This window comes from Rhamphochromis longiceps, linkage group LG17 (genome assembly GCF_057381845.1).
Source record: "Rhamphochromis longiceps isolate RC_006_pf linkage group LG17, R_longiceps_female_GT1.1, whole genome shotgun sequence".
NCBI lineage: Eukaryota > Metazoa > Chordata > Actinopteri > Cichliformes > Cichlidae > Rhamphochromis > Rhamphochromis longiceps.
Genome location: NC_140573.1, coordinates 24,330,343 through 24,346,577, shown reverse-complemented (window position 1 = coordinate 24,346,577; position 16,235 = coordinate 24,330,343). Strand labels below are relative to the sequence as shown.

Sequence of the window (16,235 nt, the reverse complement as noted above, 5' to 3'; positions counted from 1 at the left end):
TACAGAAATGGGAACTGTGCAAGTTGTAAACAGTTGTAGGGTTAAAAATTATCGTATGTACAGAATGATTATTTACAGAGCTATACAGTAGTGCAGTTAAGATAAGTGTGATATGTGGATAATTTCTACAGAGGCTATATAAAGTGCTAGTGGTTGTGAGCGGTGGTTCAGTCCATGTTATTATTGTGTGTTTATTGTGTGTTTGAGGGTACAGTTGTCCATTGTGGGTGTGTGCATGTTCAGTCCATGTGTTAACGTGGGTCATATTATACATACATATATGCATGTATATATGTATGTATATATATATATACAGACCTCTCTCTCACACACTCTCTCTCTCTCTCTCTCTCTCTCTCTCTCTCTCTCTCTCTCTCACACACACACACACACACACACACACACACACACACACACACACACACACACACACACACACACACACACACACCATATATATAGTTTTAAAACACAAAAAGGTGGATATTATTATTTATATTTTGTGCTCTGCCACTGTGGCTGGATTCAAGATGAGGTCAGGCACGAGCTTCCATGGATAATGTATGGTGATGAAACTGTGGTCTGTAGAGAGAGAAAGGAGCATGTGGAGGAGAGATAGAGTGGAGGCAGATGATCCACTGTGGTAAGCCCTAAAGGGAGCAGCCAGAAGAAGAGAAGCAAATGTTATGCTGATGCCTGTTTATGTAACTGGGTAACATATTTTAATGCAAAACAAGTTGGATTTTAAATAGGATAGTGAACTCATACAACTATAATGTTCAGTGTAATTTCAAAACATATGAAGTGAATTATATTTTAGTCCTTCATAACTTTCATGAACTTCTAATTGCCTATTTCACTAATACTTATTATTTTACACAATCTACACTCTGTGCAGACTAAGTAATTTGATTGCACTTCCTACTACAATATTTTTAAATATACATTTATTAAACCATTTTAGTCTACCTTTATTTGATTTAAGGAATTTATTGAGTTAGTTTAATTTTTAGAGCTAATTTATTGTTTGTTTTTACTCATTGAGTTCTTTTTTCTGTTTAAATTATTTTTGAGTAATTATCACAGAGGCAGCAGAGCTCATTCTCCCTTAGATTTATTCAGCCCCTCTATCGATCTATCCTGTTCTAAAGTTGTTCTGAAGAACAGCGGAAGGCTATTATTTTGTAATGGAACTACCGGAAGCGGGGCTCCCTGCGTTTGTCCGCTTCACAGTGCGTGTTTTCGTTGTCAAAACATGTACGCGACTCAGATAATCGATTTCCATATGTTTGTGTTAGCATCATGACAGGCAGCATCAGCCGCTGGAGACAGTGAAGGGAAACTCCACCGAGAGTTGTTCGCCGGAAGTTAAAAATCCGGTCGTTTGTTCTTACCGAGTAAGAGAAAAAAGGGTTAAAGACTTATTTTTCCCACCGAGGAAGCGCTCCTTTTGTCTCCTACGGCTGTGCCGTTTAGTTTTTTTTTCGGTGTCACCATGGACATGTACGGGTATAGCGGAGTCATGCTAGTGAAAAGATTCTTGGATAATGCCCCCTTTGAAGTGACAAACATGTCCGACATTAGTAAGGCGAATCCCCACGGCTGCGACAACGGAGCTCTGACGGACAGGTTCGGCGTCCTGATCCAGGGATTGCTGGCTATCGTGGCTTTCAGCACTCTAATGTGTGAGTATCGATTCCTTTACCATCGGGAGACACATCCCTGATAACTTGTTTTCTTTTTGTGCTAATTCAGTTGGAGAATTGAGGAAAAGCAAAATGCACGAAGTGTTTTTTTTAGAAAGCTGCACCAGTCCACGTGGCGTTTTGTTGACGTTTGTTTTCCAGCCCCAGTAGCTCCGCACCAAACTGTATTGATAAATATGCTAATTTGTTTTTCCCACGGGTTTCGGCAAGAATCTAAAGCGGACAGCAAGCTTCTAAAAACAGTACCTGACTAATAGCGTTTTGCCTTTCCTTTCGGCGTATATCAGATGTTGTAAACATAGCAGGTTTGAACGGAATTTTAGCTCTTTAACCAAGGGAGAGTTGGGCGAACCCTTATTTTCAAACTGTAATTAATCAAATGAGTTGTTCACGGTATAGGCACTTAATTAAATATGTAGGGCTTGTTATACCGCACTTATATATGTGCCCTTTGCCAAAGCAGCATAACTGAGGTGCTTTTAAGCAGAGCCAGTGTCACATAATAGCAGATTTTAGATCCAGGACCTCATTTTGTTTCTCTTAGAAATCAAAATTGACTTCCATCAGAATAGTTACTTAAAATCTTTGTGCATCCAGTGGAATTTAAGATGTATGCAGGATTTCCGTGTATTCTGCAGTGTTTTTTTTTATTATTTTTAACTTTAATTAAAAAAAAAAAGTTGGTGGTGCAGTGGCTGGCAAGCTGGCCTCACAACAAGGATGTCCCAGCTGGCTGGAGTTTAAATGTTCTTCACATGCCTTCCACATAATGTAGTTTCCTCCCCCTGTCCAAAGACAACTGGTAACAAGAATAAATTCGGATTAGGTTAAATGGTGATTCTAAATTGTCTGCTTCTCTGTGTTAGCCCTGCAGCATATCTGTGACCTCTCCATCTGTGGCTTCTTGTCCTGTGACAGCTGGGATAGAGAGAGATAGATGACAAAACCTACATGTTGCATCCATAAAATCAATAAAAGTGAATAAAACCATAATTTAAACCAAAACTAGAGCAGCAAAAATGGAAAAAATTGTAAATAAAACCAATTAACTGAAAGTAACTTACATAAAATGAAGTAATAGTCAAATCAATAAAACAATATAATGATAATTAAGAGTAGGAATTGGACTATTTAAAGCAGGGATGTCAAACTCATAAAACCCACTTTGATCTTAAGTGGGCTGGGCCAGTGAAACTCTCCTTTCTGTCACTGTAAAGATGTTTAACTACACATCTAATCCCTCTATTCCCTTAATATAAGAAAAAGAAGTGCAGTTTCAACCATGTATCTCCTTGTTTTTCTACATAATTGGATCACATCTTGGAGAAGCTCACTGCGGTCGTGAGTTCTCAGAATCGGCTCTTTGAGCACAAGAATGACAACATCACGGAGCGTAAGTTTGATAACATCATGGAGAAGCTCACGGCTCTCCAACGGGAGATTGAGAGACCAGTGTTGGACTGTTAGAACAGCTTTGAAATTCATATGAGTTGTTCGCACTAAAGTAAAAGCCACCATCACTTCATGCGGATACCCCTTCGGCGCCAGCCACGGTCTCAAGGCTGGAGCTGAACAACAACACCCTGATAACGACTGTGTTTAGACTGTTCTTCTCATTCTATGCAAGGCCACCTGGGTTGGCTGGAAGACTGTTTACTTAGCCTGGCAGGGCGAAGGACACTGTCTCAGCTGAACTCTGGACACATACACGCACACAGAAATATATATACACATGCAGATGTACACTCATCCCCCCTCCCCCTCCAAACGCCTTCGACGCTTATTCCCCTCCGATGCTGACGGTGGATCAAGGAGACCAGCGCTTATGCTGCAGGCCCGGATGCACTGTCTACATTGGCTGTCTCTCACCCTTTACCCACCCCTGTTGCTTGTCATGTGTTTCTTTGGTGCATTAAGAGTTTTTTCATGTGCTATGTGCAGAGGTGTTTTTTTTTATCTCTCAAACTGATCTCCCTGTTGGAGCTCAGTCTGGGGGGAGTTATTTTTTTTCTCCTTATCTTTCCTCATGTTGTGCTTTTTCCATGTTATACCCCTCTGACATGTCTTCCCCATGTGATGTTTGTGTAATGTATGTATGGTCGGAAGGGTAAGACGGCGCTGGCACGGCTGGCAGCCTTAACCCAATTTCCCTCAGGATGAATAAAGTATGATCGATCGGTCGGTCGGTCGGTCGGTCGGTCGGTCGGTCGGTCGGTCGGTCGGTCGATCGATCGATCGATCGATCGATCAATCAATAATTAAGGATTGTTGCCGCATTAAATTAAAGAAGTTGTCTGCACGACTCTGAGCTTATAAGCAAGGTTTTCAGACCGTGCCAAAATTTTAAAATCGCCTCTAAAACGAACAAAGCAAATGTTTGGCCTCAGTATAGTACGCTCAGTGTGCTATATGAAGCTAATTAAGCTGTTTTGTTCCCTTCAGTTTTCTTGTGTGTTCAGTTGTCCAGCACTTGTCCAGTTGTAAGCACAGTCGAGTCTTTCAGCTTCCTCTGGGGATAAAAAGTTGGGCACTTTTTATCCCCAGGGTTAAAAAGTGGTTAGGGTGATGATTAAAAACAATGCTGTTTTAACAGCTCAACAAGATGCTCCTTGTAAACTGGAGTGTTTACTTGCTCAACCCTAACAATGGCTGTTGACTTACTAAGAAACTTGTGATTCTGGGGCAGCTGACTTGGGGAATGCCAAGCATCTAACCACTTTTGGCACCCTTGGCTCTGTTTTTTATTTTTAATTATTATTTTTTTGGCAGCTCAAAGGTGCGACTGTTACAAGTAGCTGTAATAAAAGCTAAACTCGATGCCTCTCAGAAACCGTATATAGTTTGTGTTAATGTTTGATTACCTGTATGACTTTCTGGATCATATTTAATTTTCGGTTTTAATTTGTTCTCAGCTGTTTCCTTGGATTATAGTGACTTCAGTCAGCTGCCAGGGATATTGTTACACAACTGTCTGCACATATGTGTTCAGGGAAAACATTAGGACAGTTTCCTTTTTTTTTTTTTTTTCTTTGTTTTTTGTAAGTATTCCTAAATGCCACACAAAAAACAGAGTACATGGATGCTGATCCAGCGCAATATAAACTTATTTCTCTAGATTGCTGGCATATAATCTAATAATCAGTACTTTAAAAGGTCAGTGCAGTCATGGTGATTTCATCAACTAATTAGCATGCTGAAACCTGAGCAGTGAAGTTCAGCAGAATCAGGTCAGGCCTTAAGTGGGAGCGATCAATGAGCTCTAACCTCCACTTAGTTACTTATTAGCAAAAGAATCAATATCCCTCCTCTCGCTCTTATTCTCCCCCCTTTGGTTCTCTGAGTGTCATTCTTGGTCATTCGGGCCACATGTATGTGTTAATATTTACAAATTATTTGTGTGCAGTGAAGCATTATTAGCATCATTAGATCTTAGGTTATGGCCAGAGTTGCAGGCGGACCTGCACCGTACATCCCTCCGCTCATCTGTCTTCCTCAAAGCTATTTTTGGGAGTTTCCTTCCACTGACTCACTGTTCTGCCTGCACTCATGGAACTCAGATAAAGGCTGGAGATTGAGTACGTCAGTCTGCCCTGCCTTGTTGTTCCGTTGCTGTCATGAAAGTAAATCGACACCCTACTTTCATGCTTATTAATATTTATTTTCTGTCCAGGATCCTTTTAAGTTTTAAGTCAACAAGTATAGATTAGTGACAAAGCTGGGGTCATTCCATCTCAAATCAAACTTTCACAACATCACTATTATAAACATTATTATATTTTTCCATAAATTCCATGTCATTTGGCATTCCTATAGCAAATATAAATAAATGATGTAAATATGCCTTTACTCTTGTCACATCGCCAGCACATAGCCATAGCCATCGGATTACTCTGTAACACTTCCTGTATTGCTGAGATATTGATGGGCCTTTTCCAAAGGTTTCTTCTTGTCAGAAAACTGAGATGTTCAGTTTCGAGTTAAGCTGCTGATTGAGGAATCTAGACAATATCAATCATTGTGCCTTATGTACCAATATTTTTTTTCTCAATGTGATGGACCTTTGAGAAAGGCCCAGTTGGTCTGCATACAGTTTATATATAATACTTCACACATTACCCTGTGTGAAGTATGCGATTTCCATTTGAAGGAGACCTTGATTCTGTTTCCACATGCTCTCTCCCATTTTCGACCCTGGTGGATTTATAGGAACAGTCGGTGCCTGTTTACTGAGCCCACTGGGCTGCGTGAGATTAAGATGATTCATCTGTATTTTATCCTCAACCTTTCTCCCCTCTGGCTGCTCACAGATTGGTGAAAACAGTGGTAAGAAACTGTGCTTTATGTTGTTGTTTTGCAGGACAATCAATCAATTGATTTTCTTTGTTTGCAGTGAAGAGGTTCCGGGAGCCAGTAGGGATCAGACGACCATGGCGGATCTGGTCAGGCACTTTTCATTTTCTCTTTAGACATATCTACCCTGCCCTGTCCTATATCCTAACGTTTTCTATTCCAGCTACAAAATAATTCCTCTGGAATTATACAAAAAATCATAACATTAAAAAAAAAAAAAAAAATCTCACTTTTCAAGTCAGTCAGAACCAGAAAATAAAAACCGAGTCCATCGTGCCTTTTCCAGGTTTTTTGATACATCCAAACAAGCCATAGGTGCTCTCTTCATCCACTTTGCCAATGTCTTCCTGTCCACTCTCACCAAAGAGGACCCCTGCTCTCTGTAAGTTCTTTAGAAGCACATCAGTCATTCTAGGATGTGCCCTACAGGGATGTCGCTTCAATAATGTAATTTAATTTTTCACCAAAGTTATCTGATGAACTTTCTGCTGGATGCCACTCTGGGAATGTTGGTCATCTGGCTGGCTGTCAAGTTGGTGTCCAAGTTGGTGGAGTACAAGCAGTGGACTCTGCTCATATTTGGAGAATATGGTGAGTGAAACCGAATAATTTTCTTCTCTTTATGGTTTTTCATTTTCTTCTCATCTATTTACACACAAAATGAACACTGAGGCGCATTAATGAAGAAGGTGCAGTGCTAATATCTGCCAGCAGAGGGCGCTGTAGACCCACCAGAGGTACACCAGGAGCATAGCCAGCATCTCCAGCTGCAGCTGAAAACATTCCTATTGGCTTAATACAGTTACTGCAGCCCCCTCACTCTACCTCCTGTTGTTTTTTTCCTTTACGTCCGTCCTTGTGTGATGGAAAATTTTACTTAAACTTGCCCGATTAAATCCATCTTACTTCTGGGCTACAGTTGTGCTTTGGTCAAGGGCACAATTGTAGTTAATTCCCTGTTTTGTTTGACATGAGCGCTGACATTTCCAGATGGGTGTGTTTGTTTGCCCCCCCCGCGTCTGGCTTGTAGTCTTCCTTCTTCCTTCCTGCCTTAATGACAGACCTGTTCTCGTTTGTGTTTGCTGTGGTGAGGCACCTGTGTAACAGAGATTTTATTAAAAGGTTGAGACCAGGGGAAGAAATTCATCACCTTCAATATTATAATCAAATCCATAATTCTGTATAGTAACTGGTTCAAAGCAATGGTAGTCAAATGAAGCTTGACTATAGTTTCATGTTAAAATCCACCCGTAATGTGTTTCCTTATTTTCCGTCACATATGTGCTGTTACTGTTGGGTCTGTGTTTCCACAAGCCCCGCTAATTCTAGAGACTTATTCATCATGAAGAAAACAAGGCAGTCGATCGATCGATTATTTGCGCAAGGGAGGCCTCGTCTGTGTCCACCACGAAAATTACCTCCACGACAACCTCCCTTGCTGCCTTTTTATTGAGAGACAGTTCACACAAAAAAAACATCAGAACAAAGCCACGCCCACATGGTTCTAAGACAAGGCCTTGTATGTATATGTGTGAACTTCTGTAAGAGTGTGTGTGTGTGTGTGTGTGTGTGTGTGTGTGTGTGTGTGTGTGTCAGTCAGACCTCCTGCTGACCAAAGGGTCGTAAACGCAGGAAGCTTGCATCAAAAGAAGCAGACCTTCCAGATAGGATGTATCTGCAATAAAACATTACAGCCCCCACCTAGAACCTCGAGAATCTGGGGGGGAAGGACAGTGGAATTTCTTTCATCAGAGTTGGCAAGCATAGAAATGACAACATTTAACAGTTCACTCTAACAGTTACAGTGGTGGATGCTCATATGGAACATAGCCAGATTTTAGCAGTGAAGTAATCAGTGGTGAGCAAAGAGCTTAGGTTTCAGACTTTTCTAAACACCCTGTTTCTTACAGTTTTTTTCCCCCACTTTTGGCTCTGGATGATGTCATAAAGTGGTCATCTCAGGCACACATGCTGCCTTCCAGATACCACGAAAGTCGGATGTCGGAACTCAGGATGGACATTTATTAGGGTTCAGGAATAAAAACGTGGAACTTTAAGCCTGTGACGTTAACAGATGAAGTGCAAATGAAGTCTCATTAATTTTTTCCCCCTCCTTGTTCCTCCAGGTGACCCCCCCCAGGCAGCAGCATGGCTGGGCCAGTGTGGCGTCTACATGCTCATTATGGTGCTAGAGAAAGGTGTCATCAGCCTTGTGCTGCTTGTCCCCGGATGGTCCAAAGTAAGAAGATTTTACAGCTCATTGTGCGCTAATCCTTTGATATTATAAAACATTTAGGCAGAGGAAACGATTTCCACTTTTTACATCATGGCACAGCCAAGACTTCAGCGAGGTTTAGCCAGTCTTAGACTGTACTTAATCCAATACAATTGACCAAGCTGTGATCTCATCCTAGAAGAATCACAATTTAGTTTGAATCTGAACACCCTTTCGATCTTGTTTTCATGTACATCTGGCATTGTTTGGTTTGTCTTTGAGGCAAATATGGGAGAGAATATAAAAGTATTTATTTGCCAAAAGAAGTTTTTGAAACTTATGAAATCCTTGTGATTTTTTTTCCTTCACTGTTTCCTAGAAATATGCAATAAATAAATAAATAAAAAATCAGAAATGTAAAGTTCATGAGAAACAAACTTTGCCACTTAAGAACTTTTGACCAAGAAACATAAACAAGGAAGATGGTGAAAAAATGACTTCTCCTGATCCCAGTGTAAACATGAAGTCTGTTTCAAAGAGAGTTTGTTTTTGTAACATTGAGAATATTTGTGTTGTAAAATTAGCCTTCGTCATAGCAACAATTGTCGTTATTTGACGGTCTCAATTTATTTCAAACTCCTTCAACCATCCATTGTTATTATTAATCAGTTTTCAACTTCTGTTCCAGTTACAGGAGGTGTTGCTGAGCTACATAGCTAACCCTCAGCTGGAGCTGGCCCTCGTCATGCTTATCGTGCCCTTCATAGTCAATGTAAGTTCTGTTTTCATGATGAGAAAGTGAAACTAATCAGGACAGTTTTTGACTGCTTTGGACGTACCACCTTGTGGTGTCTCTGTCTCCCCCTGTAGTCAATCATGTTCTGGGTGGTGGACAGCTTGATGATGAGGAAGTATAAGACAATGAAGAGCCTGGACGACTCGTCCGACAGCTTGGTGAAGAAGCCCGAATCTCTGCCGTGGGTGGACAGTGAGGAGTCAAGGGTGAGAGTAACTGTTGCTGTGTAAAAACATCACATCACAATCAAACTGGATTTGTGCCCATTTAATTCAAGCTTAGACTGAACAACATTAAAACCCGACTGTAAGAATTTAAAGGCTAATGCTGCTGAAGCAGATAGACCATATATGTGTCTGCTGAAATAAGAATGCAGCATTTGCCTGTTGTCACTCGTAAACATTGTTTTATAGTTACACATGAGAACAGCAGTGGGCCTAGTATGGAACCCTGGGGCTCCCCTTTTCTTACAGACAGGTAGGAGGAGGAAGACCCAGCAGAGTGGACGTATTTGACAACGAAGTCAGAATTTCTGTGTCTGTCTGCCAAGCTGACAAACTAGTGCTTTAATAATATCACTTACCAGTTTAAAAGCAGCTGTTATTATTGTGATAAAATATCACTTCTGTAGGAAAAACAATTGAAAGTATTTCAATTGAACTGTAATTAGCAGAAGCACTTTTTTTTTTGTATTTTCTCCACTAGAGCCTTTGCCTTTTTGTCTTTTGTGAGTTGAGTCAATACTTGACGTACCGGTACTGTATTACCCACACAGTTATATTTGTGGGTTTATAGTTTGTAGCAGTGACAGTAAATTATCAGCGTTTTAGCTCCAGCTGATGAACGCCATCAAGATTTAAAAGGGGAAAAATACCAGAGTATCATTTGGTTACCATCATATGTTTACTATTACCATCTTTACTATTTGCAGTAATTTGTTTTTGGTTTTTTTGTGGTAAGACCTCATTGCAAATGTGTTTTAGAGTCTGCAGGCATTTCAGTTGCTGTATGTAATTGTAATTTTTAATATGAAGCCATTAGTTTTCTTTAGTGTTCATATAGAAGCCAAACAGTTATTTAAAAGTTAAAAAGAACACACAGATAATATCATATTGTTCAATATTACATTTTTTTTTTTTCCAAATTTTAGGGTTTGAATTTTGAATTTTTAGTCCATGCAGGGTTAAAATCTCAGTATTTTTATTCAGCCATCAGTTAAATTAAATCCCTGGAGGAATCTGACAGACTCGTGTGAGTTCTGGAAGTGACTCATTGATGTTTTTGTTTTTTTTGTTTGTTATTATTATAAATGTTTTGTTCCAAAAAGGAAATAACCCTGAAAAAACTTTGTTCCCCCCAAACACCCTCTGGGACTATTAACCAAGACAGATCCAACCATGCCATGTGAAAGCTGAATGCCTTTCCTTTTTGAAGAAAAATCTTTCATCGTGTGTCGAAATGAGCGTTAATGTACCAACACTGTCTCGCTGGGTGTGAGCTGCACCTGTTGTTTTTCTCTTTACGCTTGATCTAATGAGGATCCAAACCCATAAATTTAGTCCAAGAAACACTGAGTCAGACTTTTCTCTCGAGCTTTCGTCAGTGCTGTTGAATTAGGCGATTTTAGCTTGATTATAGTTGGTTGTCGAAGTTTCAGACTCCCGTAATGAAAATGTTTGCGCGTGGTTTTGCGTATAGAATTAAAACCTCAGCAGACATTTAAAAGGAGATATAGGATTATTGATATTTAAATGGGTTTCTCACCCTTTGTCTGTATTACACAGAAAAAATAAAGGGAAAAGGATAAAGGGTAATAACACGCAGAAAAAGCCTCTTATTGGATCCCACTTGATCAAGAGGAAGCCCACACAAGCAGGCTTTTCGTGTGTGCGTGGTTGGATGCTGGTTTGTCTAGTCTGACAAAGTTGGAAGAGGTTTCTTGTAGTAATTCATACCAGGCATAGAAGCTTCTGATATCCTTCTTTTCCTCTAAGGAAAGGCTGAACTCACAGACTTTAGGGCGAATGACTGCTGGGGTGCGTGACCCTTGTGTGCAATGTGATGAGAGTGTTTATCCCTCCCTCTTCTTTTCTTTTCCCTGGTCGTCTGCCAAGGAGGCATAAATCAAGTCTTCATACCAAGAATAAAAGTGACATTTATAATTTGTTTCATCATGCTGATGTTATGGAAAGCTGAGTGGAGGAGGACAGCAGAAAGACGGGCATTGATTTGGATGAGCTCTTAGTGGAGTTGGAGCCACAATGCTGTTGTTGTGGTTAGTTAGACTGACTGTTATAGAAGAAGTTTAACATGAGTTTAACATGAGTTTAACGAGAGTATAGCTGCAGCGCTACAAATAAAGAAGTTGGTATGGATGCTCAGTTTTAGTACTGTTACACAGCAAGAAGGTCCTGGGTTCAAATCCAGAGACACAAATCCTGTGTCTCTGTGCTTTTCTTCTGAGCGAGGTGCAGATGAGGTGCGCTTGACTGATTACCACGTGTTGGAAATCCTCGTCTTTCCTCATGTCGTGCATTTTCTATGGTTTCGGTTCAGGTCGCTGTTCGTGTGGTCGACTGGCCAGTGCTACCTAGCCTGACCTGTCTCCCCAATGTGATGTTTGTGTATTGTATGTATGGTCGGCAAGGTATCATCTATCTTAATTGCCCCTTGGGGATAAATAAAGTCTTTTTGACTTTGACTTAAATAAGATGTTTGTTAACCTTTGACAATATATCTGACAGTGGTTGCAGTCTATACAAGTTTGGAGACAGGCTGACAGGTCAAAGGCAACCTGTACAATCGCCTGTGTTCAAACGTGGTTGCACAGAGATAATGTGTGCAACAAACTCAATCTCTGTATGATCAGTACGTGGAATCGGCCATAAAAAGTCAAAAATATTCACTTCAAATTTCACCTAGTCACAAGGGCGTTTACAGTCTTATACTTACTCTTGTGTGAGTGAACCATTAGCAATAAATCAGTTCACAGGGCCTTAAAGGCACCTAAGAAGGCACATAGCATGTGTGAAAGCCTTGAAATCCCCACATTTACCAAAGCTTAAAGTCCTAACTTATGCTTAACCGACAGTGATTCAGTTACACCTGCTGCGTTGTACATTCTATTTAATCTGGGTTCCCAGTTTTCCACATTAGCTACAGGGATCAAAGCTCTGGTCAAACACAGCTGGAGGTTTAATGGCTTGAAATTGTCCCTTGGGGAACACCTGTTTGATTCATACTCACAAACGGATGAACATTTAAAAAGTTGATGTTAACTTTGGCTGTTTGCCCTTGTGTAGAATTTGGGACCGCTCTTGACTTTTGCAACAGTACAGTTGCAAAAGCACATTCTCATGGCAGTTTGAGCTCAGTGAGTATTTCACAATCTGTTTGTAGTTTAGATATTTCCCTCTTTTCCAGAAGTCCTTTATACTTAATGTTTTCTTTCACGCTTAATCTTCATTTTCTTTTGCTGTTTGGATAGATGGATAGGTTTAGGCACTGAAGCTACCTGGTTAGGGTTGGAAAGGATCAAACATGCACGCTCCTACTCCGATATTACTCTTTACTAATCTCTAAGCTCACCCTTTTAACAGATTTTCCACATGTCAAACCCTATTTTAAAGAAACATATGGAACTTTTTTAGTACTTTAAATGTCTAATAGTTGTGGAATTCTGCTCCTTAGAGAGTTGAATTCCTCCTGCTTCTGGAGAGTGTCTTCAAAGCTGCAAATAAACAGCGGTATTTTTCCACTGGGAATCCAGAGCTGAGCGATTTCCCAGCTTTTTGCCTAGGACGCAAAGTCTAAACACACACTACAGCTGAAAATGAGTCATCTGTTCTTTGTCTTTAGCTTATAGTTAGTGCTGCTCTACTGTAAGCTCTGGTGGCTAACAAAATCCCCCTCTCTCAGGTCCTGCTGTCGGCTGAGACAGACACCGAAGAGGCTTCAGAGGGGGAGGAGGAGCCGGCTGAGGTTGAACCGGTCCCCTATGTGCAGTACTCAGGTGGACCACTGAGACCAAGCTGGGTGGCAGTGTAAACCCAGGTGACGTGTCCTCGATTATCGACTGTCCCCACACATAACAGCATAAATAAGAAAAACAAACTTCCATCCACGTCTTCACAGACTGTCGTCAGTCTTAATATCAGCTTCTTTGCAAGCAAAGGCACAATTTAAGGTCGTATAACCTGTGAATGTGAATACCTTTAGCTGCCTTCTTCCGCATCGAAGGTTAGAACACTTAGAACTGGAGGTCGACTCAGTATATGCATGCACTGTGCATCACGTAGCGTTTTGGGAATTAGAAAGTCTTTATCCTCTCACCTTGCTGCCTTCGTTTACTGCAAGAGAACATCAGAGAAACCACAGCTGAACACGCCACGTGTGTGGGGAGAGATCATTAAGGAGCGCGGTGCCCACAGGGCAAAATCTACGGGTGGTAATGACAAAGACTAAAATTAATCTGTCTTCTCTCAACTCCAGGGACTTTTGGAAATGTTGTTTCTCTAAAGAGAGTCATTTATCGAGTGTCATATTCCAAAAGGAGAAAGAAAGTATACACTATATATATAAAAGTGCTCTCTAAGGTTATACTCAAATATAATCACTTTGAATCCACCTTTTTATTTGAGGTGTAATTATAGTCATTCCTGCACGTTCTCCCTCCGGCTGTTTACTTTAAGGTAAAAGGGCGATCAGTGGGATTTTTGTTTTTGTTTTTCTGTTGAACCGCACACATCAGTCCTTTGGCTGCTGCACTTTCAACACGTGGATAATGTGGCTGATGAAATACACCACCAACACATCTTAAGCTTGATTTATACTCCTGCGTTTAATCTATGGATGACCTTGCTCTGACATTGCACCACCGAAACAGCAGCTGTCATTGTGTTGCTTTCCTTCCATAGACTGTATATAAAAGATGTCTGTTTTACTCTAAATGAGGCCATCGTTTAAAAAAATGAACATTAAATAAAAGTATACCACTGTGAACTAGCGATTTAACATCAGAGCTAGCTGTTGCATCCTAATCCTAAACTACATAAAAGACAGATGTTTTAAAGCCTCATGTTTGGCCATTTTGAAACTGGTTTTGACCTGATTTGGATGAATACTCTTCAGATTATCTTTTACTACATTAAAGGCTACACACGTGATTTAGTAAAAGTATACATACACTTACACTTCCCCCTCTTTGTCTTTATATATAAAGAGAATGAATACCATGCTCTAGTGAAGCATGCTTTAAACTAGCAATTGAGACCCATTAGAAATATCTTTACAGAGTTCACAGGTCAAGTAAGTCACACAGGCTGGTGAATGCGCACTCCCTGACACTTTGGTGAGTGGTTACCGGAAGTTGCGGAAGTCTGTTTGATAAGAGATTGCTGCAGTCGCCTTTAGTTTGCATGGAAGACACTGTTTTGTCTACAAACACTTGCTAAGCACAGCCTTTTACAGTAAATTTGACTGAATCCAACATGTTTGAAAAAGATTAATTTTTAATTTGAAGGTAAATGTTCTGTGTTTCCGGTTTACTTTCACAACTCTTTACAAACGAGTTGACATCTTACACACAAACTTTAGGCAACCACAGCAATCTGCTAGTAATCAAAGCCATCACAAGGAGCTTTTCAGTGACGGCAAGCAGCTGCTCGTCAACCAATCGAGGAATCATACTTCCGTAGCCAGCAGCCTTCCAGCAACTATTAGTACCTGATCTAGGAGTACTTATTTTTCCCTGACAACTGGTGACTGCGAGCCAGGCTCCAGGTACTAAGCCAGTGTCTGTCAGGCTGAAGAAGTCTGGTCATTTTTCCTCAGACTTCTATACAACATGGCTCCTTTTGACTACTTAAACAGTAGCCTCCTGCTGGCCATTAGAAAGAATGCAGGCTCAAAGTGCTTCTGCATTGGCTTCACTTTTCACACCTGAAGGCTACACCCATCTTTTATAAACAGTCTGTTTTTTTGGGGGGGGGGTTGATTTACTTCAAACATTTGCAAAGAAGACAGACGGTACTATGCAGCAATTATTAAAGCTATGGAAATAAAAAAAAACGTATGTGGTGCATTGGTGGTGGTTTAGCATTGTGAGCAAGCCAGATAGAATAACAACTTATATTTCATATTTCACACGAGCATTATGTTTGCTCCAATATGTCATATTACTAACAAGCTGCTCAATCGAGTAGTTGCACTTCCGGAGAATTACATGGAGTAGGATAAATGTCTATGTCGTAGATTTAATGCAGAAGCATCAGTCAAGCTTAAAATTGAATTATCAGGTAGTTTTTAGGCACTTTTTTAACAATAACAATAGAACATTTTGTAACACTTCAGACTTTTTTTTGTCTCCTATAGGAGGCCTTTATGTTACACTACAGTGTGGTGATGCAGCAGCTGTGTGTTAAACTTTTGCAAAATTTTATTTATTCAGTTATGAAAACTGTAAATCTATATAGTGGTCCAATCTGTGGTAAATGCATTGAATAGGAAGCTTAGTGAAAAGGTGTGAGTTTTGAGTCTTCGCCAGATAAAGGTGGTAAACGGGTCAAATGATGGATGTGTGTTACTTTATCCTCAAAGTATTCCTGCCTACATGGTTTACATCTATAATTTCAAAGGTCTACAGTTTGATATGTACTGTCTGTAATATTGTATTTTGTATTTCTTTCTCTTTTTTTTTCTTAATAAACAAAGTTATAATCCTGTGGATGGCATGGTACAGCATGATCTGAGTTGTCATGCACAGGCCGTGAGCTGCCTCAGCACTTCTTACGAATGTATTTACTCTGTGTTATCATTAAAGATGATTGACACATGAACTCGTGTTCGGTGTTGAATTCCTGTGGCAGCCCGGGCGCTGCAGCACGATGACAGACAACCTGAGTGAGACCTGGCCAGAGCACACCTGTGTGGGTGTGGCCTGCAGCCCTGTGACCTCCACCTGGTGACAAGGTGCTGTATGTAAGGGTGTGTTAGGTTTACATGTATTCATCAGCAGTAGGACAAAGGGTTAGTTGGTGGGGTTGTTCTCAGTGGTAAACAGGTGTGATTTACAGCTTTAAGTTTACATGTGTGCAAAAGGTGATATCAGAAAGCAGCGTTAAAATTTTTCTAGTTTTCATTATTTTAGTTACATTTTTTATTATATAAT

The 16,235-nt window shown here is 40.4% G+C and overlaps 1 protein-coding gene across 1 annotated transcript; it reads left to right on the top strand.

The window, feature by feature from the left end:
* The first annotated feature begins 1,216 nt into the window (after positions 1-1,216).
* tmem110l (transmembrane protein 110, like) lies at positions 1,217-15,950 on the top strand. Its single transcript, XM_085385957.1, has 8 exons — positions 1,217-1,685; positions 6,097-6,145; positions 6,343-6,438; positions 6,526-6,647; positions 8,183-8,295; positions 8,960-9,043; positions 9,142-9,273; positions 12,986-15,950. The coding sequence occupies exons 1-8, from the start codon at positions 1,496-1,498 to the stop codon at positions 13,112-13,114; spliced, it is 915 nt and encodes a 304-aa protein (XP_085242083.1). The 5' UTR covers positions 1,217-1,495; the 3' UTR covers positions 13,115-15,950.
* The last annotated feature ends 285 nt before the right edge of the window (positions 15,951-16,235 follow it).

Bases quoted from the DNA above. Each gene is read 5' to 3' on its own strand.
- tmem110l (XM_085385957.1), top strand. From the start codon at position 1,496: ATGGACATGTACGGGTATAGCGGAGTCATGCTAGTGAAAAGATTCTTG. The intron at 6,146-6,342 runs GTCAGGCACTTT...TGCCTTTTCCAG, and splicing joins AGACGACCATGGCGGATCTG to GTTTTTTGATACATCCAAAC. The intron at 9,274-12,985 runs GTGAGAGTAACT...CCCCTCTCTCAG, and splicing joins TGGACAGTGAGGAGTCAAGG to GTCCTGCTGTCGGCTGAGAC.